Source organism: Macrobrachium nipponense, chromosome 37, assembly GCF_015104395.2.
Source record: "Macrobrachium nipponense isolate FS-2020 chromosome 37, ASM1510439v2, whole genome shotgun sequence".
Taxonomy (NCBI): Eukaryota; Metazoa; Arthropoda; class Malacostraca; order Decapoda; family Palaemonidae; genus Macrobrachium; species Macrobrachium nipponense.
Window position 1 is genome coordinate 33,996,623 of NC_061097.1, and position 27,500 is coordinate 34,024,122.

At 36.3% G+C, this 27,500-nt stretch overlaps 1 protein-coding gene across 6 annotated transcripts in view; it reads right to left on the reverse strand.

The window, feature by feature from the left end:
* LOC135209094 (beta-1,4-glucuronyltransferase 1-like) overlaps nt 1–27,500 on the reverse strand; it is a 122,489-nt gene that overhangs the window by 45,192 nt on the left and 49,797 nt on the right. For all 6 annotated transcript variants that reach the window (XM_064241694.1, XM_064241691.1, XM_064241693.1 and 3 more), the window contains one exon: nt 13,097–14,284. In XM_064241694.1, coding sequence (XP_064097764.1) covers nt 13,097–14,281 — 1,185 coding nt within the window. In that variant the 5' untranslated portion in view covers nt 14,282–14,284. The remainder of the gene's footprint in view (nt 1–13,096; nt 14,285–27,500) is intronic.

Sequence of the window (27,500 nt, forward strand, 5' to 3'; positions counted from 1 at the left end):
TTCTAAAAGTACAAAATTTTAAGTACAGTAAACGATTTTCAAAATATATCTCTTCAGTCAGTACTTTATATGTTAGTGCTCCTTTTGCGGAGGCAAAAATCCAACATGGCGCCCATATTTCAAGATGGTGGCATATCGTACGGTGTATCCCATTCTAAAGTCAATAATTTCAATATTTCTAAAAGTAATTTATATCAGTGATCCTTTGGCAGAAGCATAAATCCAATATGGCGCCCATCTTTCAAGATGGCGGCGTATCGTACGCAGTATCCCGCCCCAACTATGTATGTGGAGCTTTATAATTGGCCGAGTTCCTAGTTTTTATCTAATTATTTCTCTTTAAAATCCGAAGTGAAGTTCCCGGCGTATAACTGGATTACCGCCAACCGTAGCGGGGTTGCGCGCGCGCAGGGACGGAGTAGACTTTCTTAATACGCAATTTAAATCATTCTCTCTTCTGTTATTATCATTATACTTCTCCTTTTCTTCTTCTTCTTCTTTTGCTTCTTTGGAATGACAATTATCTTATCTTTTTTCTTCTTCTGGGGACATTAAAATGTAATTTGTTCTCTCTCTCTCTCTCTCTCTCTCTCTCTCTCTCTCTCTCTCAGAAACACACACACAAAACCCAGTGTATCAGCTTCTTTCTCTCTCTTTCTCAACATATAATTTCTCTCTCTCCTCTCTCTCTCTCTCTCTCTCTCTCTCTCTCTCTCTCAGAATCACACAAAAACCTACGTATCAGTTTCTTTCTCCGATTCTCAACATATAATCTCTCTCTCTCGTCTCTTCTCGCCATCTCTTCTCTCTTCCTCTTCTCCCTCATCCGATCTCTCTCCCTCCTCTCTCGAAATCTTGGGACCCTTTCCAGAACCCATGGACCGCCCATTCCATAATTGATTCCCACCCTGGAACTGGAACCCGTCATTCCTTCGTCCTAATTCCTTCTTCCTAAACTGTAGTAACCCGTCTTCCTTATTTATTCTCCCTCATTTAATCTTCCTCATTCAGCATCTCTTCCTATTCTCTTGCTTTATCCTCCTATTTTCCTCTTATTCGGTTATTTATCACTATCTCTCTGTTCTCTTTTCCTTGATAATTCCGTTTTCATTATCCTACTTGAGTTCAGTGTTATTCATATTTCATCTCTTTATGTTCATACATTTTAATACAAATATTCGTTTTGACGTTTATTTTCAATATAAATATTCTTTTTGACGTTTATTTTTATTATAAATATTCTTTTTGACGTTTAGTTTTAATATAAATATTCTCAATATGAATATTCTCTCTAATGTTTATTTTCAATATAAATATTCGTTTTGGAGTTTATTTTTTTATATATAAATATTTTTTTAAAGTTTATTTTTAATATAAATATTCTATTTGACGTTTATTGTTTAGTATATATATTATTTTTGGCGTTGTATTTTAAATATAAATATTCTTTTAGACGTTTAGTCTCAATATAAATATTCTTTTTAACGTTTATTTTTAATATAAATATTCTTTTTAACTATTTTTGATATAGATACTCTCTAACGTTTATTTTCAATATGGATATTCTCTTTAACGTTCTGTTTTCAGTATAAATATTCTATTTGTTTATTTTTAGTATAAATATTGTTTATAACTTTTATTTTCAAAATAAATATTCTTTTTAAAGTTCTACTTCCAAGATAAACATTGTTTTTAACTTATTTTTAATGTAGATATTTGTTTTAACGTTCATTTTTCAAAATATTCTTTTCAACGTTCCACTGTCAGTATAAATATTCTTAATATAAATATTCTTTTTAAATCTAATTGTTAAAATAAGTATTCTGTTTAACGTTCTATTTTCAGTGGTTTCATATCATGAAAACATGTTCGTTTATAAACAAATTTTAAGTTAAGATATTTTCTTCCATACATTTGCTAATACTTCAGTAACCACTTGAAGTCTCTGTTATGAGATATTTCTGACTTATTATTATTATTATTATTATTATTATTATTATTATTATTATTATTATTATTATATTATGCAGAACATGTCCCTAATTTATATGGAGCAGGTCTTCCAAAGGTGCCATTGACTTGAAATTCAAGCTTCCAAAAATAATAATAATAATAATAATAATAATAATAATAATAATAATAATAATAATAATAATAATAATAATAATAACCATGCAACCAAATGGATGACCACAGGAAGGACATCCTTGGTACAAAAAGACAAGAGTAAGGGAAACAGCCAGTAACTACAGGCCTATCACCTGCCTACCGATAATGTGGAAGTTACTAACAGGTATCATCAGTGAAAGGCTATACAACTACCTAGAGGAGACAAACACCATCCCCCACCAACAGAAAGGCTGCAGAAGGAAGTGTAGGGGCACAAAAGACCAGCTCCTGATAGACAAAATGGTAATGAAGAACAATAGGAGAAGGAAAACCAACTTAAGCATGGCATGGATAGACTATAAGAAAGCCTTCGACATGATACCACAAACATAGCTAATAGAATGCCTGAAAATATATGGGGCAGAGGAAAACACCATCAGCTTCCTCAAAAATACAATGCGCAACTGGAATACAATACTTACAAGCTCTGGAATAAGACTAGCAGAGGTTAATATCAGGAGAGGGATCTTTCAGGGAGACTCACTGTCCCCACTATTCTTCGTAGTAGCCATGATTCCCATGACAAAAGTACTACAGAAGATGGACAACATCAAGCTGTATGGTAAGAGCATCAAGGAAATAGATACCCTGATCCAGACTGTAAGGATTGTATCTGGGGACATCAGGATGGAGTTTGGAATAGAAAAATGCGCCTTAGTCTACATACAAAAGGGCAAAGTGACAAGAACTGAAGGGATAAAGCTACCACATGGGAGCAACATCAAACACATAGATGAGACTGGATACAAATACCTGGGAAAAAGGGAAGGAGGGGATATAAAACACCAAGAGATGAAGGACACGATCAGGAAAGAATATATGCAGAGACTCAAGGCGATACTCAAGTCAAAACTCAACGCCGGAAATATGATAAAAGCCATAAACACATGGGCAGTGCCAGTAATCAGATACAGCGCAGGAATAGTGGAATGGACTAAGGCAGAACTCCGCAGCATAGATCAGAAAACCAGGAAACATATGACAATACACAAAGCACTACACCCAAGAGCAAATACGGACAGACTATACATAACACGATAGGAAGGAGGGAGAGGACTACTAAGTATAGAGGACTGCGTCAACATGGAGAACAGAGCACTGGGGCAATATCTGAAAACCAGTGAAGACGAGTGGCTCAAGAGTGCATGGGAAGAAGGACTAATAAAAGTAGACGAAGACCCAGAAATATACAGAGACAGGAGAATGACAAACAGAACAGAGGACTGTCACAACAAACCAATGCACGGACAATACATGAGACAGACTAAAGAACTAGCCAGCGACGACACGTGGCAATGGCTACAGAGGGGAGAGCTAAAGAAGGAAACTGAAGGAACGATAACAGCGGCACAAGATCAGGCCCTAAGAACCAGATATGTTCAAAGAACGATAGACGGAAATAACATCTCTCCCATATGTAGGAAGTGCAATACAAAAAATGAAACCATAAACCACATAGCAAGCGAATGTCCGGCACTTGCACAGAACCAGTACAAAAAGAGGCATGATTCAGTGCAAAAGCCCTCCACTGGAGCCTGTGCAAGAAACATCAGCTACCTTGCAGTAATAAGTGGTACGAGCACCAACCTGAAGGAGTGATAGAAAACGATCAGGCAAAGATCCTCTGGGACTATGGTATCACAACAGATAGGGTGATACGTGCAAATGGACCAGACGTGACGTTGATTGACAAAATCAAGAAGAAAGTATCACTCATTGATGTCGCAATACCATGGGACACCAGAGTTGAAGAGAAAGAGAGGGAAAAAATGGATAAGTATCAAGATCTGAAAATAGAAATAAGAAGGATATGGGATATGCCAGTGGAAATTGTACCCATAATCATAGGAACACTAGGCACGATCCCAAGACCCTCCCTGAAAAGGAATCCAAAAAAAACTAGACGCTGAAGTAGCTCCAGGGACTCATGCAGAGAGTGTGATCCTAGAAACGGCGCACATAGTAAGAAAAGTGATGGACTCCTAAGGAGGCAGGATGCAACCCGGAACCCCACACTATAAATAACACCCAGTCGAATTGGAGGACTGTGATAGAGAGAGAGAAAAAACAAAAAAAAAACCAATTAAAAATAAATAATAATGGAGAAAAACCAAATACCACAGTTAATTTGTAAAATGTACATAATATTTCAAGTTTAAAAACGGCAAAGATAGCTTTCGGGAATCTGTTCGGTTCCCCTTATTAATCTCAAATTTGATAAGGGGAACCGAACAGATTCCCGAAAGCTATCTTTGCCGTTTTTAAACTGAAATATATGTACATTTACATAACTGTTGATTTGTTTCTCCATTTGAAGACTCGTGCTACTATGAGGATTTTTTAATAATAATAATAATAATAATAATAATAATAATAATAATAATAATAATAATAATAATAATAATAATAATAATAATAATAATAATAATAATAATTATAATTATAATATAATAATAATAATAATAATAATAATAATAATAATAATAATAATAATAATTATTATTATTATTATTATTATTATTATTATTATTATTATTATTATTATTATTATTATTCAGAAATTTGAAATTCAAGCTTCCAACGAATATTTTGGTGTGTAATTGAAAAAAGTAACTGAAGGTCATAAGAAATGCAGAGAGAAGAGATCAGTTATTAGAAAATAGAAAATTAGATTAGAATAAATTTTATAAATAAATGAATAGATAGATAGATAAAACTGTAAGTAAATTATTAAAATACAAGGAGATGGGTTGAAATGAGGATATTTTTTTATGAAAGAATTTTCAGAATCATTAGTTCAGTGCCAAATATTAGTATTTTAAAAATATTTGTTCCTAAGGTATATAGATCAAAAGTTGTAAAATATATTCGATAAAATATATCGTCTGCTGTAAGTGTTAGTCGATATAGGTTTATTCAAAATCAAAAGCAAAAAACGTGTGTATTCATAATAATAATAGTACAACCGAATATGATACTATAAAATTTTTTTCATTTCAGCCCTTGAAATAATATAATAATAATATATAATAATAATAATAATAATATAATAATAATAATAATAATAATAATAAAATCAACAAAATGGTAATGAAGAACAGTAGGAGAAGGAAAAACAACCTAAGCATGGCATGGATAGACTATAAGAAAGCCTTCGACATGATACCACACACATGGCTAATAGAATGCCTGAAAATATATGGGGCAGAGGAAAATACCATCAGCTTCCTCAAAAATACAATGCGCAACTGGAATACAATACTTACAAGCTCTGGAATAAGACTAGCAGAGGTTAATATCAGGAGAGGGATCTTCCAGGGCGACTCACTGTCCCCACTACTCTTCGTAGTAGCCATGATCCCCATGACAAAAGTACTACGAAGATGGATGCCGGGTACCAACTCAGAAAAAGAGGCAACAAAATCAACCATCTGATGTTCATGACCGACATCAAGCTGTATGGTAAGAGCATCAAGGAAATAGATACCCTAATCCAGACTGTAAGGGATTGTATCTGGGGACATCAAAAGAATGGAGTTTTGGAATAGAAAAATGCGCCTTAGTCAACATACAAAAAGGCAAAGTAACGAGAACTGAAGGGATAAAGCTACCAGATGGGAGCAACATCAAACACATAGATGAGACAGGATACAAATACCTGGTAATAATGGAAGGAGGAGATATAAAACACCAAGAGATGAAAGACACGATCAGGAAAGAATAATATTGCAGAGACTCAAGGCGATACTCAAGTCAAAACTCAACGGCGGAAATATGATAAAAGCCATAAACACATGGGCAGTGCCAGTAATCAGATACAGCGCAGGAATAGTGGAATGGACGAAGGCAGAACTCCGCAGCATAGATCAGAAAACCAGGAAACAAATGACAATACACAAAGCACTACACCCAAGAGCAAATACGGACAGACTATACATAACACGAAAGGAAGGAGGGAGAGGACTACTAAGTATAGAGGACTGCGTCAACATTGAAAACAGAGCACTGCAATATCTGAAAACCAGTGAAGACGAGTGGCTAAAGAGTGCATGGGAAGAAGGACTAATAAAAGTAGACGAAGACCCAGAAATATACAGAGACAGGAGAAAGACAGAAAGAACAGAGGACTGGCACAACAAACCAATGCACGGACAATACATGAGTACAGACTAAAGAACTAGCCAGCGATGACAATTGGCAATGGCTACAGAGGGGAGAGCTAAAGAAGGAAAACTGAAGGAATGATAACAGCGGCACAAGATCAGGCCCTAAGAACCAGATATGTTCAAAGTACGATAGACGGAAATAACATCTCTCCCATATGTAGGAAGTGCATACGAAAAATGAAACCATAAACCACATAGCAAGTGAATGCCCGGCACTTGCACAGAACCAGTACAAAAAGAGGCATGATTCAGTGGCAAAAGCCCTCCACTGGAGCCTGTGCAAGAAACATCAGCTACCTTGCAGTAATAAGTGGTACGAGCACCAACCTGAGGGAGTGATAGAAACGATCAGGCAAAGATCCTCTGGGACTATGGTATCAGAACGGATAGGGTGATACGTGCAAATAGACACAGACGTGACGTTGACTGACAAAGTCAAGAAGAAAGTATCACTCATTGATGTCGCAATACCAAATGGGACACCAGAGTTGCCAAGAGAAAGAGAGGGAAAAAATGGATAAGATATCAAGATCTGAAAATAGAAATAAGAAGGATATGGGATATGCCAGTGGAAATCGTACCCATAATCATAGGAGCACTAGGCACGATCCCAAGATCCCTGAAAAGGAATCTAGAAAAAACTAGAGGCTGAAGTAGCTCCAGGTCTCATGCAGAAGAGTGTGATCCTAGAAACGGCACACATAGTAAGAAAAGTGATGGACTCCTAAGGAGGTCAGGATGCAACCGGAACCCCACACTATAAATACCACCAAGTCGAATTGGAGGACTGTGATAGAGCAAAAAAAAAAAAAAAAAAAAAAATAATAATAATAATAATAATCTAACCATTGTCCTCTCTCTTTCTTAACTTTCTATTCTTCTATCACAATTATTCCCTCTTCCTCTTTTCCTCCCTCATATAAACTTCTCTTACCCCCTCTATCCTAACCCCTTCTTTAACCTCCCCCCACCCCCTAACCCCCCTTAAAATCTCGTAATGCCATTTTTCCCTCCCTCCTATCATTTATTTTTTTATTTGGAAAAGGAGAGAGAGAGAGAGAGAGAGAGAGAGAGAGAGAGAGAGAGAGAGAGAGAGAGAATGGCACTAGCATCTGGACACGTTCCAGAGTCGCTTTCATAAACAACTCGAGAGAACTGGTGACCACACACACACACACACACACACACACACACATAATGTCTTCTCCTAAAGTCAACCCCAACCCCCCCCCCCCCATCTGTCCTGATTGTATAGAAAATGGAGACTCGGAGATGGATGGGTGACATCCATCATCGGTTTACAAGCCAGTGGGGAAGAGAGAGAGAGAGAGAGAGAGAGAGAGAGAGAGAGTGAGAGAGAGAGGAATTTATTTCTCTACTATAGAACAATCGGGTTAATGTTACGTCAAATGCTGTATTATTATTATTATTATTATTATTATTATTATATTATTATTATTATTATTATTATTATTATTATTATTAGTTTATTATTATTATTATTATTATCTACCATAATAATATATTTTTACATATTTAGTATCCAAATTCTCATGAAAAGACTGCCATTGAAGTTTGCAGTATATGGATAGTTTGAAAGACTATATTTTAATTAATTTTAAGCAAATTTCACTGCACTAACGTCTCCCTTCCCCTTTCCCCTTCCCATTCCCCCTCCCCTTCCCCCCCCCTTCCCCCTTCCAACTTACAACTGCCCCCTTCCCACATAAATGATCACCTGCAAACAGTCAATGAGTGGATCACTTTCAAATTGATGCCAGAGATGTCAGCAATACAAATAATATAGTTTATCATCAAAATCATCCATACCTGCCGTTTTCTATTTTAAGATTTTAAAAGAAAATGTTATGTTTTATCGGAAGACTATAGTTTGAAACTACACTCGTTCTCTCATGATGTTTCTATAGAAAATAGTGGGTAAATATCGACGAAACTTAGGATATATTAAGGATGAAGTTAGCTTGTGGATTCTGAGTTATTACACTTTCTTATGTTAAAAATACTCAATCGAAAATGCCACTAAAAACAAATGAATGTCGTAGAAAACGGAAGATTAAAATCAAGGATCTCAATATAAACAAAAAAAAAACTCGCATATTTTCTATAGATTTGAAGCTAGGCAAGCTATCCAATCAATCAGGGCTTCAGGTTGGAATAAGGTTGTGGAAATTGAAAGGCAAATGTTCAGGAACCCGCCAACCCCCTTACCAACCCCTCCCCCCCCAAAAAAACAGTAGAATAATAATAATAATAATAATAATAATAATAATAATAATAATAATAATAATAATAATAATAATAATAATAATAAAACTCGGGCCATATTAAAACAATCGTGGAGGTCTGATCGAAGCCAGACTACCTCAGTGGAAGAAAATATGAGCAATGTCAACATAGTATATGTTGTTAATTTTGTATAATTGTATTTATTTGAGTGTTGTTTTATGAGCAAATATTTTCCATAGATTTATTTTATTATATTTTTTACCTTTACTTATTTGTTTATTGCTTCTTCTGCATTTATTATTTTTGCACTTTTCCTGTTTTATACAAAGGACATTCATCGTTTTGATCAATATTGATGATGATAATAATAATAATAATAATAATAATAATAATATAATAATATAATAATAATAAGATAATGATGATGATGAAAAATAATTTTTGATCATAAGGACTTCACATGTTAGGATATATATTTTGTTTTATTTTTTTATTTAGTTCTTTTTGGCCTTGTAAGGAACAATCACCCAATGGTAAATAAGTGTTTAAACACAAGAAGGAATCACAAAATTGCTTATGATCCAATTAAGGCGAAAGGACTCTGGGAACACATAAGAAGTGATGACCACCCAAAGCACTGCGGTTATACATAGAATGAAAACCTTTCAAAACAATTCACAGTAAAATGGAAGAGAAATGAGTTTCTGATTCTTAATTGGAGAATTGGCAACCGGATCCCATTTTCTGTAAACATTCCGTTTTCTGTCTCTGGGAAACCCTATTAATATCAGGACTTTTTCCTTTGTGTTCCCTTTTTCGAGGGGAAGCTAAATTCGCGGATGTTAGATTAATATGACCCTGTCCCGTCCCGATTTGATTGGATGGCCCACTTGGCTTCACCGGGGTAGGGTGGGGTGGGGTGGGTTATTCTTAGTAGTTTTTTTTATAATGTACGTTCGCTCTAACTTCGTGTTTTGTATTAGTCTGTGATATTTTCAGTACCTACCTTGATTGGTTGGGTCGATTCGAATTGTTTATATTATATTTATATATATATATATATATATATATATATATATATATATATATATATATATATATATATATATATATTGGCATATTTTTATCACATTAAACTGAATAACAAACAAAAAGCGACATAATAATGATAACTTAGATTGTATTGACAATATTAGTTTTAGCTTCTTCCCGGCCATAATATGACTAGTCACTTTTGCGTTTTGTAAATATAATAATAATAATAATATACTTTATTGAAAGTAATGGCTACTTCAGCAGAGTTACGCTTGTAGAGATTCTTCTCTATTTTCCGAATAGCGGGTTTTTTTCGTGTTACTTAAACAGGCTAGTATAGCGCCTATAGAGGTCATGATCATATACAGAGTCAAAATCGGTGAATATATATGAATTTTACAGATACACCACTCCAGAAGCAGTCCACCCTCAGCTTCCTAGCCTAGAGGATATCTGGCAGCTCCAGACGAAAGCTCGCTTCAAGAAAGAGAGAGAGAGAGAGAGAGAGAATCGTTAATGACTGTGATGACTATGATATCATAGTTTGTCTGTAAAATTCAAATATATACACCGATTTTGACTGACTCTGTATTTGATCATGACCTCTATAGGCGCCCTACTAGCCTGTTTAAGTAGCACGGAAAAAGCCGCTATTCGGAAAATAGAGAAGAATCTCTACGAGTGTAACACTGCTGAAGTAGCCATTACGTTTAATAAAGAATGCTTGAGAGAGGGTCTGCTTCCTCAATAATAATAATAATGATAATAATAATTCGCTAGCTCGAAATACCTTTCAGTTGCTGTGCAAGAGGCGCAATATAACTTTTTTTTTTTCTTTTTTTTGGTAAGACGTTCGTCTAGATGTAGTGGGTTAATACAACGACCTATTTATGGCTTCAGGTTCTTTGCAAGGTCCCATCATAGGCCCCTAGCTGCTGGCAACTCCTTTCGTTCCTTTTACTGTACCTCCGTTCGTGGTCTCTTTCTTCCCTCTTATTTTCCAATGCTAAAGCTGATCCTCCTGTTACACCTTTGTAGCCTCCTGCTCTCAATTTTCCTTTCAGTGCTTGAATGACCTCGTAGGTCCCAGTGCTTGGCTTTGGGCTTAAATTGTGTATGCTCTCTTTCTTTCTTTTCTCAATGAAAGGCCGTCGGGAATGGCAACTTGATATCCTTGTCTTATTTATTCTAGGATAAAAAAAATGCACGTGGAAAGAGAGCATATTTGTATATTTATCATAAAAGATTCGCCTCTTTATTAAAAGAAAGGTATAGGAAATTGATTTAATGATTTCCACGAGTGCTTTCTGGGATGCAGCTGCTAGCCCCACGCCCTGCTCTTATCTGGATGACGTCGTTTTTATCTCCGCCGCCAGATATCAGTTACGTACTTAGCTGATGATGAGGTCAGCGGAGGAAAAATTAGTTTTGAATATATGGGCTATGACGATAGAGCATAAGTGAAATTATTTCCGTGCTTGCAAACGTTTTTTTCTATTCCATGTGTGTTTCAGTTTGTGCGTGCGTGTACGTTTGAGTTTACGCGTGCATTTGCTTGTTTGATTTCATGCTTGAGTACGTATTTGATTTATGCTTGCACGTATTTTTGAGTTTAAGCACGTATGAGTGCGTGAGTTGCGCCTGCAAGCACCGTTGAGTTTGCGTGCAAATTAGTGTTCGATTTCTACGCGCATGTATATATATATATATATATATATGATATATATATATATATATATTATTATGTATATACTATATATATATGTATATATATATATATATATATATATATATATATATATATATATATATATATATAGATATAAATAATGTCCGATTTGCTTTGCGCACGCGCGTTTGAGTTTGCGCGTGCATGATATCAACCCCACCCTTGACTACCCTTTCCACCCCTCCTAACCCTACCCCCCACCCCCCCTACCACCAGAAAAGCGTCACAAATTACCATAACTATAAAATTTAACGACGCAGTCCATCTCGGCCCAACATACGAAGGGCATTGTGGACTCAGAATGGCATCGGTATACGCCCCCTTCCCTTACTACCATGGGGAGGGTGCTTGTGGAAGGGTGGGGAAGGGGTTGGGTGGGGGAAGGGGAGGGGGGAGGGGCGTTTAGCGTTGTCGGTGGTAATGTCGCATTGATTGCCTGTGAGATAGAGTGAACAGTACAATGCGGTAAGCCTTTGACATGCCGCTAATACAATCGGCGTTTGTGAAGGTGTTGAGTGATGACCTTATCATTTATTCATCACTAGATTTACTGGTATGTTTATTTAAATGATATTGTAATTTATTTATATTCAGTCATTCAATCTTTATTGCCTGCGTTTTAAGTTCCTCGCTGGACGAGTGGTTTTCGCGCTCGGCTGCCAATCCGGTGGTCCGAAGTTCGAATCCCTACTCGGCCAACGCGGAATCAGAGGAATTTATTTCTGGTGATAGAAATGCATTTCTCGATATAGTGTGGTTCGGATCCCACAATAAGCTGTAGGTGACCAATCGGTTTCTAGCCACGTAATAATATCTAATCCTTAGGGCCAGCCCTAGGAGAGCTAAGATATTCTTAACTTAAGGCTGATACTATGTATTTTCTATGGTAGATTTAATTTTTGCGCTTTGGTGTGTATTTTATTCAAGTTTTTTGTTCATACATTTATTTATTCAATTATCTATTGACTATTTACCTATTTCTTATCTCCGTATTAGGTGCTTTGTATTCTATATTTTCTCGCGTTTTTATATATATATACATTTTTACTATTTGCTGTGTAATTCATTTTCTGTTTGTTTACATATTTATTTATCTATTTGTTGATTTTCTAATTTACTTATTCATGATTCACGTATTAGCTATTAGGTATTTTAGATGTTTGTACGTTATTGAATATATATATATATATATTTATATATCTATATATTATTGATATATAATATAATATATATATATGTATTCATTTTTATTCTTTCTTTTGTAATTTTTTCCTCTTGCGCAATTTTTGCTCCGTGAAGTGTGTGCTTCTTAAATAATAATAATAATAATAATAATAATAATAATGAAGAAGAAGTATAGTTAAAGCCTAATTCATGAAGTGTTATGAAATCCATGAAAACCTTCGAAGAGAGAGAGAGAGAGAGAGAGAGAGAGAGAGAGAGAGAGAGAGAGAATGGCATATCTATCAAATAGAGATAAAATACAATACCGACTAAAGAGAGAGTACATCTTAATGAGAGAGAGAGAGAGAGAGAGAGAGAGAGAGAGAGAGAGAGATCTTATGCAATACTTATCAGTTAAAGATAAAATGCAATACCTCTTAAAGAGAGAGAGAGAGAGAGAGAGAGAGAGAGAGAGAGAGAGAGAGAGAGAGAGAGAGAATGGCATACCTATCAATTAGAGATAAGATGCAATACCTCTTAATGAGAGAGAGAGAGAGAGAGAGAGAGAGAGAGAGAGAGTGCCTACCTGGGTCATCTTATCCGAGCGCCCTTCCCAGGAGAGCCTCTCGTCGTAGAAGGGCTCCAGGTGGGTGCCGACGTAGATGGGCTCCCAGTGGTGGAATGGCGGGTGCCTCTTGGCCACCATGACCACGTTGACGCTGTCGGTGGCGTTGGACTCCGCCCACTCCCTCATGCCGGGCACCTTGTGGCACTGGGGGCACACGAACTTGTGGAAGGGGATGGCGGAGCCCCGCTTGAGCATGCGCACCAGGGCGGCTTTGGTGGCGGGCGGCCGCAGGCCGCTCTTGATCTCGAAGATGGGCAGGACGTACACGCGGCGGGTGGGCGCGGGCACCCGAGAGGCGTCCTGGCGCCGCATCATGGCCATGAAGAGGCGGATGAAGTCGAGGGAGGGGTAGAGCTCCACGTCGCTGGCCAGGACGAAGTAGGTGGCGGCCGCCCTGCGCGCGATGTTGCGCGCGATGTTCACCGGGTAGGTGAGGTTGTGGGCGCGCTTGTAGGTGTGGGCGGCCAGGTACGGGGGCGGCATGGAGCAGGAGGGCCGTTGAGCGATGAGGTGGGCGGTGGGCGGCACGTGGTGAGGCATGTGGTCGGCCGGGAAGAACAGGTGGAAGGTGACATGCTTGGCGACGAGTGGGCGGCAGGTGCGCAGGAAGGCGACGGTGCGCAGCGTCGTGTTGAAGTCGCCGCCGGGGGCGAAGACGGCGGCGCTGACGGGCCCCCGCCACCGCTCCACTAGCGGCACCAGGTTGTCCAGGAAGGTGAAGTCGGCGTGGGTGGTGTAGGTCACCGACTCGTTGCAGGCGGGCTGCGTGTCCGCCGGAATGTAGTTGTACAGCACCCAGTGCGTCCCGTGGAGGGCCGGGCGGGCCGTGAGCGTGGGCGTGTGGCACGTGTGCAGGTCCGGGTACACCTTCTCCTGCAGCGTCGGGGCGGGCGTGGGCGGCGCCGGCGGCTCCGAGGGGTCGTCGATGGTCGGCTCGCTCTCGGTCGGGTAGTCGGCCGAGGGGTCGTCGGAGGAAGATGAGGACGAGGAGGACGTCAGGTTATCGTGGATCAGGGAGACGGCGGCGCCCCGGGGCGTGACCAGCCTCGGGGGCGCCACCACGTGGACAGCCACGTACAGGGCGAAGACCACATTTAGGACGAAGCTGCCCCGCACGAGCGCGCTCCGACGCCATCCCACCATCACCTGCGAGAGGAGAAGAAGAAGAGTGAAAGGAAGTTGAAAGAGAAGAATAACCCATTCTATCTTGATTCCAATGAGTTCATGGGTTACAGTGAGGCCTGATAAACCTTAATAGAAGCTGCCCCGCACGAGAGCGCTCCGACGCCATCCCACCATCACCTGCGAGAGGAGAAGAAGAAGAGTGAAAGGAAGTTGAAAGAGAAGAATAACCCATTCTATCTTGATTCCAATGAGTTCATGGGTTCAGTGAGGCCTGATAAACCTTAATGAAACTGCCCCGCACGAGACGCTGACGCCATCCCACCATCACCTGCGAGGAGAAGAAAAGAAGAGTGAAAGGAAGTTGAAAGAGAAGAATAACCCATTCTATCTTGATTCCAATGAGTTCATGGGTTACAGTGAGGCCTAATAAACCTTAATCGAAGCTGGCCCGCACGAGAGCGCTCCGACGCCATCCCACCATCACCTGAGAGAGAATAAGAGTAAAAGGAAGTTGAAAGAGAAGAACTCATTCTACCTTGATTCCAATGAGTTCATGGGCTACAGTGAGGCCTGATAAACCTTAATAGAAGCTGGCCAGCACGAAAGCGCTCCAACGCCATTCCACCATCACCTGCGGGGGAGAAGAAAAGAAGAGAAGAAGAGTAAATGGAAGTAGACAGAAAAAAGAGCCCATTCTACCTTGATTCCAATTAGTTCATGAGTGACAATGAGGCCTATAAACCTTGATCTGATCTTGGGAGACGGTGCGTAACGTCTAAATCCTCTCACCATGCATAGAGTAAATTTGTATTATGGGTTACAAAAAGGCTTGATAAATCTTAAACCGATCTTGGGACGGTACGTAACGTCTCGAGTGTATGAATATAAAACATCTAGAGCTGTCTATGGTATTGCCGTCATTTGGATGATATGTTCACTCTGATATAATAATAATAATAATAATAATAATAATAATAATAATAATAATAATAATAATAATAATAGTAATAACTACTCATTCACACTTTTAGTGTGAAAAATCCACATTTCATTCACATTTTACATTTTCTCATTTTCTTCCATAATTTCATTTTTCATAAATATTTTGAATTTCATCCTTTGTCAGCTTAAAATAATGTTTTTCATGTATGTTTTAAGTTTGCCTGTGGCCGTTTATGTAGCAAAAGAAAGCTTTCCAATTCGAATTAATGCTGTCATTCTGTTCATCAGATGCGTCGGTATATGACAGATACTACGTTACGCGCGTCCATTCATAAAATCCTACGACATACGCTCTTTCATTTGTAAAATCGTAAACGCCGTATATCTCGCAGTATTGTGTCTATATAGCGTCCAATGCGGGTTGATGAAATTGCTTTCCGAATAGACTGGACTATCGACTGTTTGTGGGCGTTTGCAAAAAAAAAAAAAAAAAAAAAAAAAAATTTTGTGTGCGTTTGTGCGCGCGCTCGTGTGTGTGTGTGTGAGTTGTTCTGAATAGTGTAAATTCGCTACTTCTATTACTAATGTTGCCAGTACTACTACTACTACTACTACTACTGTTCAGTAGTATTAATGTTTGTAATGGTGTATAGCTAAGGTTACTACATATCATCATATTTGTAAGACATTAACTCAAAAAATTATATGTACAAATAAATAAATATATGTGTGTATATATATATATATATATATATATATATAATAATATATCATATATATATATATATATATATACATGTGTGTGTGTGTGTGTATACATGTATATTTTATATATATTATATATAATATATAATGATTAAGACTTCTTTAACTAAATGAAAAAATATATAAACCCTATTTTCCCGCTGGCTCTTTTTCGCGCCTATATTTAGAATAACGATTTCAACCTAATTTAGAAGCAGCGCCTCTTGTCATCTATTTTTGGGCTGGTGTTTACCGACAGTGTTCCATAAGGGTTCTCCCATTTGCCTTTTGGCTAAATATATATCTGGTCGATTTCTGGGTGTAAGCAAACCACTTGTTTTTTTTTTTTTTTTTTTTTTTTTTTACTATATTGTGTTTTCATAGTTCATTGTACCGGCATTGTCTGTCCGCCCTCAGATCTTACAAACTACCCTGGAGGGCTGCAAATTGGTATACTAATCGCCCACCCTCCAATCATCTAACATGCCAAACAACAATATTTTGCCACCCAGGCCCCTTCCAGGGCCTCCAAGGTTCGATTTTTATTTCCCCCCATTTTTAAGGTTAAAGGTAACTATAATCGTATAAGTCTGGCAACAATGTAGGCTAGGCCACCACCTGTCCGTGGTTAAAGTTTCATGGGCGACGGCTCATGTTGCATTAAACCGAGATCACCGAAATATAGATCTATTTTCGTTGGCCTTGGTCATACGCTGTACAGAAAGCTCGATTGCGCATTTTCTACTTTATATTTTGTTTTTATTTAAAATTAATTTTAAGTTCAATCTGTCTTATTGTTTCCGTAGAATTATACAGTTTTGAGTTTAGAACCGTCGTTTCTTTTGTTTTAAGTAGATTTCACAACTTGTTTTGAGTCAAAATTCTTAATGTGATTCTTTCGTTCCTATAAATTCAACAGCTCATTTGGAGTTTCCAGTTTCAATTTCACGAAGTCTTTGATTTTTCTGGATTTCACATATTTTGTTTTTCAATTTTAGTTTCAAATTTAGTTTCATTGGTTCTTATGTAGCTGTGAATTTCATATGTTGAGTTTAAAGCTATTGAGTTTTTTTGCTGGAAATTCTACAACATAATTTGAGTTTTGAGAGAGAGAGAGAGAGAGAGAGAGAGAGAGAGAGAGAGAGAGAGAGAGTAATGATTCTTGCCCTCAAAGTTTCACTGCATCTCCAAGTGGCCGAAGTATTTTAATTTTGTGACTCGACCAAATAAATGAAGACGCAAATACGAGGGAAAGATTACTCTCTCTCTCTCTCTCTCTCTCTCTCTCTCTCTCTCTCTCGCTCTCAAAAAAAAAAAAAAAAAAAAAAAAAAAAAAAAAAAAATTTGGTGAAAAGATTTTTTTCGACAAAAAATCTTTTTCATTAAAAAAATTTTGTGTGTGAAAGCCCAAAAAATCGCCTAAAAAATCTCTCTCTCTCTCCTCTCTCTCTCTCTCTCCTCTCTCTCTCTATCTCTCTCTCTCTCTCTCTCTCTCTATCTGTCTCTCTCTCTCTCTCTCTTCTCTCTCGTAGTAGCCATCTTGCTTGGTGAGACGTACCCGCGTTGTGGAAGTACCCCCCCCCACAATAATCAACAGATATCACAAGTTTAACATACGACTAGAATTTGAGAAAATATCTAGAAGTGTTCGTGAACTATCGGTGATAAGATTAGTGTGAAAATAGTAGGATAAAGCGTCTTCTAAGTTAGGTTTATCAAGTGTAATACTATAAATCAGAACAAGATGGCAGTAAGTTCCAACTGCGGGAAAAGGTGGCGTAATTTGGCGTGTCTAGCAGATTCGCAATACGATGAGGTAGCAGGAAGGGAACTGGCATTTCTCATCTATGAAATCAGCAACAGTCCTAACCAAAAAGATACAAAAGCATTCATAGATATATTAGAAGGATATAATCCTTCAAACTGGAACAAATCTAATGAAAACATCTTGAAAATAATTGAAGAAGTTCCAAATAAAATCCAAGTGGTCAAGAGACTCAAAAGAAGAAAAATATACATAAACCACATATTCCGACAAAGAAAATGAATAAGGTGAATCTTGTGAATATACTAATTGATGCATTAGGAAAAAGAATGCCAAAAGCATGCAAACTGCGTAAAGGTTTGGGTATAGCATAGTCAATCCACAAAACCTAATCAGAAAATGTGCTGCATGCAACATTCCGACCCATCCACAGTGTGCTGAGGTAATACAAGATTTGAGAAAAGATACAAGAATTTTTTGTTCAACATGTCTATCATGGATAGACAATGTTATTAAATCAAGATTGAATGTACAAATAGTTGAGGATGAAGAAGAAGAGGAAGAGGAAGAAGAAGAAGAAAAAGAAGAAGAGGAAAACGGAAGAGAAGTAAACAAAAATGAAATGACAGAAAAAAAATAAGGAAAACAAAGAAACAAGATATAAAAGTATGGATGCCAAGAGATACTCATTGATACTACATATGAGGCAATAAAAGCAGCATACCTACGAAGAAATAAATTACGATATGACAACAGAAAAGCAAATCCCGAAGAGGCTCTACCCAGATCTATACAATGACGGGAAAGAGGAAAAAATAGACAAGAAAGACAAAATCTGCAACCTTTTGAAAAGAGGGAATTGCAGATTTGGAGAAAGATGTTACTACAAACATCCTAAGATATGTCAAAACTATGAAATATATGGTAAATGTGCATACTTAGATGGATATGGGGATGATTGCAGAGATCTGCATCCAAAAATATGTAAAAACTAAAAGAAGGAAAGGATGTAAGTTCGACAAAAAATGCAAATATATGCACCCTGTAGCCATGAATCATAATCAAATAAATAACCAACCAAGTAATAAAATCCAAAATAAGAAAGAAACAAATAAAGAGAGAAATCAAGAATATCAGGTAAAAGAGAAAAGCAAACCACCAATGAGATATGCAGAGGTGTCAGCAAAGAATTTCAAAGCATCAGCTCCGAAATTCTACTCAAGAGATAATAACTGTATTTATTATGCAAGAGGATATTTGCAGAAACGGAAGAAAATTGCAGATTCAGACACAAAATGAATAATTATGATGAAGGAAGATCAAATATTATGGAAAAGTTGGATTTTTAATGTCAGAATTTTTCTGGAAATGAAAAAAAGAACAACATACCAGAACAGGAAAGAGACATGGGAAAATCCTTATTACTATCAGTATTAAATGAAGGAGAGAAAACACGCAAACCATCATAGTGATGAATGCGCAGGGTTTAGTTACGAGTAACTCAAAAAGAAAAATAGAGTACTTAGAAGAAACTAACCCAAAATGAAAAGAAAATAGATATAATGAATATAAGTGAAACCTGGTATTCCCAAGAGACTGGGAATGATGATCAAATAAAGGTTCCAAACTTATAGATCAGATAGAAAAAATAGGAATCAAGGGGAACCGCAATATATGGGAAAGACAAAAAACAAGGAAAAATATTATGAGAAAATATAGTAACTCAGAATGTGAACTAATAGCGGTAGAATTTGAATCTGAAAAATTGATGAACATAGTAATATATAGACCTCCTAATACTAAAGAGTTTGACTTAATATTGAAAAATTGGATGATATATGTAGAAATCACAAGGACTGGACTATTCTCCTATCTGGTGACTTCAACTTTCCTTTCGTAGAATGGAAAGAACAAATAGGAGATTGTGGTTGTACTTATACATATAAAAAAGAGAGTAATAGTAGTGCAGAAGATAAGAGGCAATTTGAAAAGCTATTAGATATGCTACTAGAATACAACATTCAACAAATAAATCACCTGCCAACAAGAAAGGAAAATACTTTTAGACCTAGTATTTGTGAACGAGATGAATTATGTTAAAGAAATAATAGTTTATAATGCGAGTATTTCAGACCATAATGTCATAGAATTAACAGTTTCATTCCAAAGCAAGTGTAAAAATAGAGATAAGCAAGAAATGAAAAGTGGGAAGGATATGGAAAATACAACTTCTACAGTAAAAATATAAAATGGTCAGAAATTAATGAAGAATTAAACAAAGATTGGGATAACATTTTCGTAAGTGATGACATAAGGTAAATACGGAGATATTATATAAAATATTGGAGATAATAGTGGAAAAATATATCTACCGAAGAAGAAAAGTAAACATCATTCATGCATACCAAGAGACAGAAGAATCTTGTTCCAGAAAATCAGAAAGTGGAAAAAAAGGTCTTGCAAAAGAAAAAAATGCATGGAAAGTTATAGAACTAAAAGTAAGATAGAAAATGCAGAACAAAAGATTATACAATCAAAAGAAAATGAAAAACGGGACTTGGAAGAAAAAACCCTATTAAATATCAAGCAAACCCCAACTATTATACTCATATGGCGAAGAAGATGAATAAAAGAAGAATAGAAATAGGCCCTCTGAGAATTGAAGGGAGATTAACGAATGAAAAAAAGGAAATTGTCAAACATACTGGCAGAACGATATAAGAGAGAATTCACCCCTAGAATAGATAAGAAGATAATGATATAGAAGTAAGGGATGAAATAGTGAATATTTAGCTGACATAGATATTAATGAAGCTGATATTGTGCAGGCTATTAATGAAATTAAAAATGGAGCTGCTGCAGGGCCTGATGGGAATTCCTGCTATTTTGTTAAAGAAAGTAGTTCATTCTATCGCAAAGCCACTTGCAATATTATTAAGACAAAGTGTAGATACAGGCAAGATATATGATGAGCACAAATTAGCGTATATTACCCCTACTTTCAAAAGTGGATCAAGACTAGAGGCAAGTAATTATAGGCCTGTGAGTCTAACATCACATATAATGAAAGTGTATGAAAGGGTAATGAAGAAAAATATTATGAAAACATTTAATAAAAAATAATTTGTTTAATAAAGGACAACATGGTTTCGTACCCGGAAAAAGTACACAAACCCAACTGTTAGTCCACCGTGAAAACATATTCAAAAATATGAAAAAGCGGAAATGAAACAGATGTGGTTTATTTAGACTTTGCAAAAGCTTTTGATAAAGTAGACCATAATATATTAGCGAAGAAAATTAGAAAACACAATATCGTGGATAAAGTAGGAAGATGGTTTAAAAGAATTTTTACACACAGAAAACAGATAGTTATTGCAAACGACGAGAATCGGAATGAAGCCAAGGTAATATCCGGTGTGCCGCAAGGTACGGTGTTAGCTGCAATACTGTTTGTTATTATGGGATTGAAAGGAACAATAGACCAATAATGTTAAGGATTCGGTAGTGAGTAGTTTCGCAGATGACACAAGAATAAGTAGAGAAATTACTTGTGATGAAGATAGGAAACGCTCTACAAAGAGACCTTAACAAAGTATATGATTGGGCAGAGGTAAATAGGATGGTATTTAACTCTGATAAATTTGAATCAATAATTATGGAGACAGAGAAAGAAAGCTATATGAATATAAGGGACCTAATAATGAGACCATCACAAATAAGGAAGCAGTTAAAGACCTTGGTGTGATGATGAATAGGAACATGTTATGCAATGATCAAATAGCAACTCTGTTGGCAAAATGTAAAGCAAAAATGGGAATGTTGTTACGGCACTTCAAAACAGAAAAGCTGAACACATGATTATGCTTTATAAAACATATGTTCGTAGTCCACTTGAATATTGCAATATGATATGGTACCCACACTATCAAAAGGATATTGCACAAATAGAGAGTGTACAAAGGTCCTTTACAGCTAGAATAGAAGAAGTTAAGGACCTAGACTACTGGGAAAGACTACAATTCTTAAAATTATATAGTCTGGAAAGGAGAAGAGAACGCTACATGATAATTCAGGCATGGAAACAGATAGAAGGAAATAGCAGAAAATATCATGGAACTAAAAATATCAGAAAGAGCAAGCAGAGGTAGATTAATAGTGCCCAAAAATATACCAGGAAAAATAAGGAAAAGCACACAGGACATTAATCCACTACGCACCAGCATCGATAATGCAGCGTCTTATTCAATGCGTTGCCAGCTCATCTGAGGAATATATCTGGAGTGAGCGTAGATGTGTTTAAGAATAAGCTCGACAAATATCTAAACTGCATCCCAGACCATCCAAGATTGGAAGATGCAAAATATACCGGAAGATGTACTAGCAACTCTCTGGTAGACATTAGAGGTGCCTCACACTGAGGGACCTGGGGCAACCCGAACAAGATGTAAGGTCTGTAAGGTAAAATTTTTTGTGAAAATATTTTTTTAGACAAAAAATCTTTTTCATTAAAAAAATTTTTGTGTGAAAGCAAAAAATTTCTCTCTCTCTCTCTCTCTCTCTCTCTCTCTCTCTCTCTCTCTCTCTCTCTCTCCTCTCTCTCTCTCTCCAAAAATTAAATTATTTGTGAAAATATTTTTTTAGACAAAAAATCTTTTTCATTAAAAAATTTTTTTGTGTGAAAGCAAAAAATCTCTCTCTCTCTCTCTCTCTCTCTCTCTCTCTCTCTCTCTCTCTCTCTCTCTCTCTCCAAAAAAAAAAAAAAAAAAAAAAAAAAAATTTTGTGAAAATATTTTTTTAGACAAAAAATCTTTTTCATTAAAAATTATTTTTGTGTGAAAACAAAAAATCTCCTCTCTCTCTCTCTCTCTCTCTCTCTCTCTCTCTCTCTCTCTCTCTCTCTCTCTCTCTCTCTCCATCATTACTTCCCCTTACGTCTCCCAACTTCCTTAGTCTTTATGAATGCAGGGCAAAAGTTCCCAAATTTCAGGAACCCCGAAGTTCCCAATTCCTAATTCTCGGTTCCTAATTTTGGGGGTGAACTCGGCAGTACCTACCTACCTCCGGCCTGAGAGAGAGAGAGAGAGAGAGAGAGAGAGAGAGAGAGAGAGAGAGAGAGAGATTATGGAAAAGATGTTTTGTTTAAAAGAGAAAGATATTTTCAGTTTTTTTTTTTTTTTTTTTTTTTTGAGAGAGAGAGAGAGAGAGAGAGAGAGAGAGAGAGAGAAAGAGAGAGAGTGTGTTTATGAAAAAGATGTTTTGTTTAAAAAAAGAAAGATATTTTCACATTTTCATTTTGAGAGAGAGAGAGAGAGAGAGAGAGAGAGAGAGAGAGAGAGAGAGTTTATGAAAAAGATGTTTTGTCTAAAAAAAGAAAGATATTTTCACATTTTCATTTTGAGAGAGAGAGAGAGAGAGAGACCTTACAGACCTTACAGACCTTACAGTTCGTTCGGGTTGCCCCAGGTCCCTCAGTGTGAGGCGCCTCTAATGTCTACCAGAGAGTTGCTAGTACATCTTCCGGTATATTTTGCATCTTCCAATCTTGGATGGTCTGGGATGCAGTTTAGATATTTGTCGAGCTTATTCTTAAACACATCTACGCTCACTCCTGATATATTCCTCAGATGAGCTGGCAACGCATTGAATAGACGCTGCATCATCATGCTGGTGCGTAGTGGATTAATGTCCTGCAGGTACTTACCCTAATTTTTCCTGGTATAGTTTTGGGCACTATTAATCTACCTCTGCTTGCTCTTTCTGATATTTTTAGTTCCATGATATTTTTCTGTTATTCCTTCTATCTGTTTCCATGCCTGAATTATCATGTAGCGTTCTCCTTCCTCCTTTCTAGACTATATAATTTTAAGGATTGTAGTCTTTCCCAGTAGTCTAGGTCCTTAACTTCTTCTATTCTAGCTGTAAAGGACCTTTGTACACTCTCTATTTGTGCAATATCCTTTTGATAGTGTGGGTACCATATCATATTGCAATATTCAAGTGGACTACGAACATATGTTTTATAAAGCATAATTCATGTGGTTTTTCAGCTTTTTGCTTGTTTTGAAGTGCCGTAACAACATTCCATTTTTGCTTTACATTTTGCCAACAGAATGGCTATTTGATCATTGCATAACATGTTCCTATTCATCATCACACCAAGGTCTTTAACTGCTTCCTTATTTGTGATTGTCTCCATTATTAGGGTACCCCCCTATATGCCCATATAGCTTTCCTTCTCTGTCTCCATAATTTATTGATTCAAATTTATCAGAGTTAAATACCATCCTATTTACCTCTGCCCAATCATATACTTTGTTAAGGTCTCTTTGTAGAGCGTTCCTATCTTCATCACAAGTAATTTCTCTACTTATTCTTGTGTCATCAGCGAAACTACTCACTACCGAATCCTTAACATTACTGTCTATGTCTTCAATCATAATAACAAACAATATTGCAGCTAACACCGTACCTTGCGGCACACCGGATATTACCTTGGTTTCATCCGATTTCTCATCGTTTGCAATAACTATCTGTTTTCTGTTGTGTAAAAATTCTTTTAACCATCTTCCTACTTTATCTACGATATTGTGTTTTCTAATTTTCTTTGCTAATATATTATGGTCTACTTTGTCAAAAGCTTTTGCAAAGTCTAGATAGACCACATCTGTTTCATTTCCGCTTTTCATATTTTTGAATATGTTCTCACGGTGGACTAACAGTTGGGTTTGTGTACTTTTTCCGGGTACGATCCGTGTTGTCCTATATTAAACAAATTATTTTTTATTAAATGTTTCATAATATTTTTCTTCCTTACCCTTTCATACACTTTCATATTATGTGATGTTAGACTCACAGGCCTATAATTACTTGCCTCTAGTCTTGATCCACTTTTGAAAGTAGGGGTGATATATGCTAATTTGTGCTCATCATAAATCTTGCCTGTATCTACACTTTGTCTTAATAATATTGCAAGTGGCTTTGCGATAGAATGAACTACTTTCTTTAACAAAATAGCAGAGGGACTCCATCCGGCCCTGCAGCAGCTCCATTTTTAATTTCATTAATTGCCTGCACAATATCAGCTTCATTAATTTCTATGTCAGCTAAATATATTCACTATTTTCGTCCCTTACTTCTATGTCATTATCTTCATTATCTATTCTAGGGGTGAATTCTCTTCTTATACGTTCTGCCAGTATTGTTGCAAATTTCCTTTTTTTCATTCGTTTAATCTCCTTCAATTCTCAGAGGGCCTATTTCTATTCTTCTTTTATTCATCTTCTTCGCATATGAGTATAATAGTTTGGGGTTTTGCTTGATATTTAATAGGGTTTTTTCTTCCAAGTCCCGTTTTTCATTTTCTTTTGATTGTATAATCTTTTGTTCTGCATTTTCTATCTTACTTTTTAGTTTCTATAACTTTCCATGCATTTTGTTTTTTTCTTTTGCAAGACCTTTTTTCCACTTTCTGATTTTCTGGAACAAGATCCTTCTGTCTCTTGGTATGCATGAATGATGTTTACTTTTCTTCTTCGGTATATATTTTATCCACTATTTTCTCCAATAATTTTTTATATAATATCTCCGTATTTACCCTTATGTCATCACTTACGAAAATGTTATCCCAATCTTTGTTTAATTCTTCATTAATTTCTGACCATTTTATATTTTTACTGTAGAAGTTGTATTTTCCATATCCTTCCCACTTTTTCATTTCTTGCTTATCTCTTTATTTTTCACTTGCTTTGGAATGTACTGGTTAATTCTATGACATTATGATCTGAAATACTCGCTTATTATAAACTATTATTTCTTTAACATCAATTCATCTCGTTCACAAATACTAGGTCTAAAGTATTTTCCTTTCTTGTTGGCAGGTGATTTATTTGTTGAATGTTGTATTCTAGTAGCATATCTAATAGCTTTTCAAATTGCCTCTTATCTTCTGCACTACTATTACTCTCTTTTTTATATGTATAAGTACAACCACGATCTCCTTTTCGTTCTTTCCATTCTACGAAAGGAAAGTTGAAGTCACCAGATAGGAGAATAGTCCCAGTCCTTGTGATTTCTACATATATCATCCATTTTTCAATTATTAAGTCAAACTCTTTAGTATTAGGAGGTCTAATATTACTATGTTCATCAATTTTTCAGATTCAAATTCTACCGCTATTAGTTCACATTCTGAGTTACTATATTTCTCATATATTTTTCCTTGTTTTTTGTCTTTCCCATATATTGCGGTTCCCCCTTGATTCCTATTTTTTCTATCTGATCTATAAGTTTGGAACCCTTTTATTTGATCATCATTCACAGTCTCTTGGGAATACCAGGTTTCACTTATATTCATTATATCTATTTTCTTTCATTTTGGGTTAGTTTCTTCTAAGTACTCTATTTTTCTTTTTGAGTTACTCGTAACTAAACCCTGCGCATTCATCACTATGATGGTTTGCATGTTTTCTCCTTCATTTAATATTGGTAGTAATAAGGATTTTCCCATGTCTCTTTCCTGTTCTGGTATGTTGTTCTTTATTTCATTTCCAGAAATTCTGACATTAAAAAATCCAACTTTTCCATAATATTTGATCTTCCTTCATCATAATTATTCATTTTGTGTCTGAATCTGCAATTTTCTCCGTTTCTGCAATATCCTCTTGCATAATAAATACAGTTATTATCTCTTGAGTAGAATTTCGGAGCTGATGCTTTGAAATTTTTTGCTGACACCTCTGCATATCTCATTGGTGGTTTGCTTTTCTCTTTTACCTGATATTCTTGATTTCTCTCTTTATTTGTTTCTTTCTTATTTTGGATTTTATTACTTGGTTGGTTATTTATTTGATTATGATTCATGGCTACATGGTGCATATATTTGCATTTTTGTCGAATTTACATCCTTTTCCTTCTTTAGGTTTTTACATATTTTTGGATGCAGATCTCTGCAATCATCCCCATAGCCATCTAAGTATGCACATTTACATATATTTCATAGTTTTGACATACCTTAGGAATGTTTGTAGTAACATCTTTCTCCAAATCTGCAATTCCCTCTTTTCAAAAGGTTGCAGATTTTGTTCTTTTCTTGTCTATTTTTTCCTCTTTCCCGTCATTGTGTAGATCTGGGTAGAGCCTCTTCGGGATTTGCTTTTCTGTTGTCATATCGTAATTTATTTCTTCGTAGGTATGCTGCTTTATTGCCTCATATGTAGTATCAATGAGTATCTCTGCATCCATACTTTTATCTTGTTCTTTGTTTTCCTTATTTTTTCTGTCATTTCATTGTTTGTTTTTTTACTTCTCTTCCGTTTTCCTCTTCTTCTTTTCTTCTTCTTCTTCTTCTCTTTCTTATTCTTCATCCTCAACTATTTGTACATTCAATCTTGATTTAATAACATTGTCTATCCATGATAGACATGTTGAACAAAAAATTCTTGTATCTTTTCTCAAATCTTGCATTACCTCAGCACACTGTGGATGGGTCGGAATGTTGCATGCAGCACATTTTCTGATTAGGTTTTGTGGATTGACTATGCTATACAAACCTTACACAGTTTTTGCATGCTTTTGGCATTCTTTTTCCTAATGCATCAATTAGGATATTCACAAGATTCACCTTATTCATTTTCTTGTCGGAATATGTTGGTTTATGTATATTTTCTTTATGAGTCTCTTGACCACTTGGATTTTATTTGGAACTTCTTCAATTATTTTCAAGATGTTTTCATTAGATTTGTTCCAGTTTGAAGGATTATATCCTTCTAATATATCTATGAATGC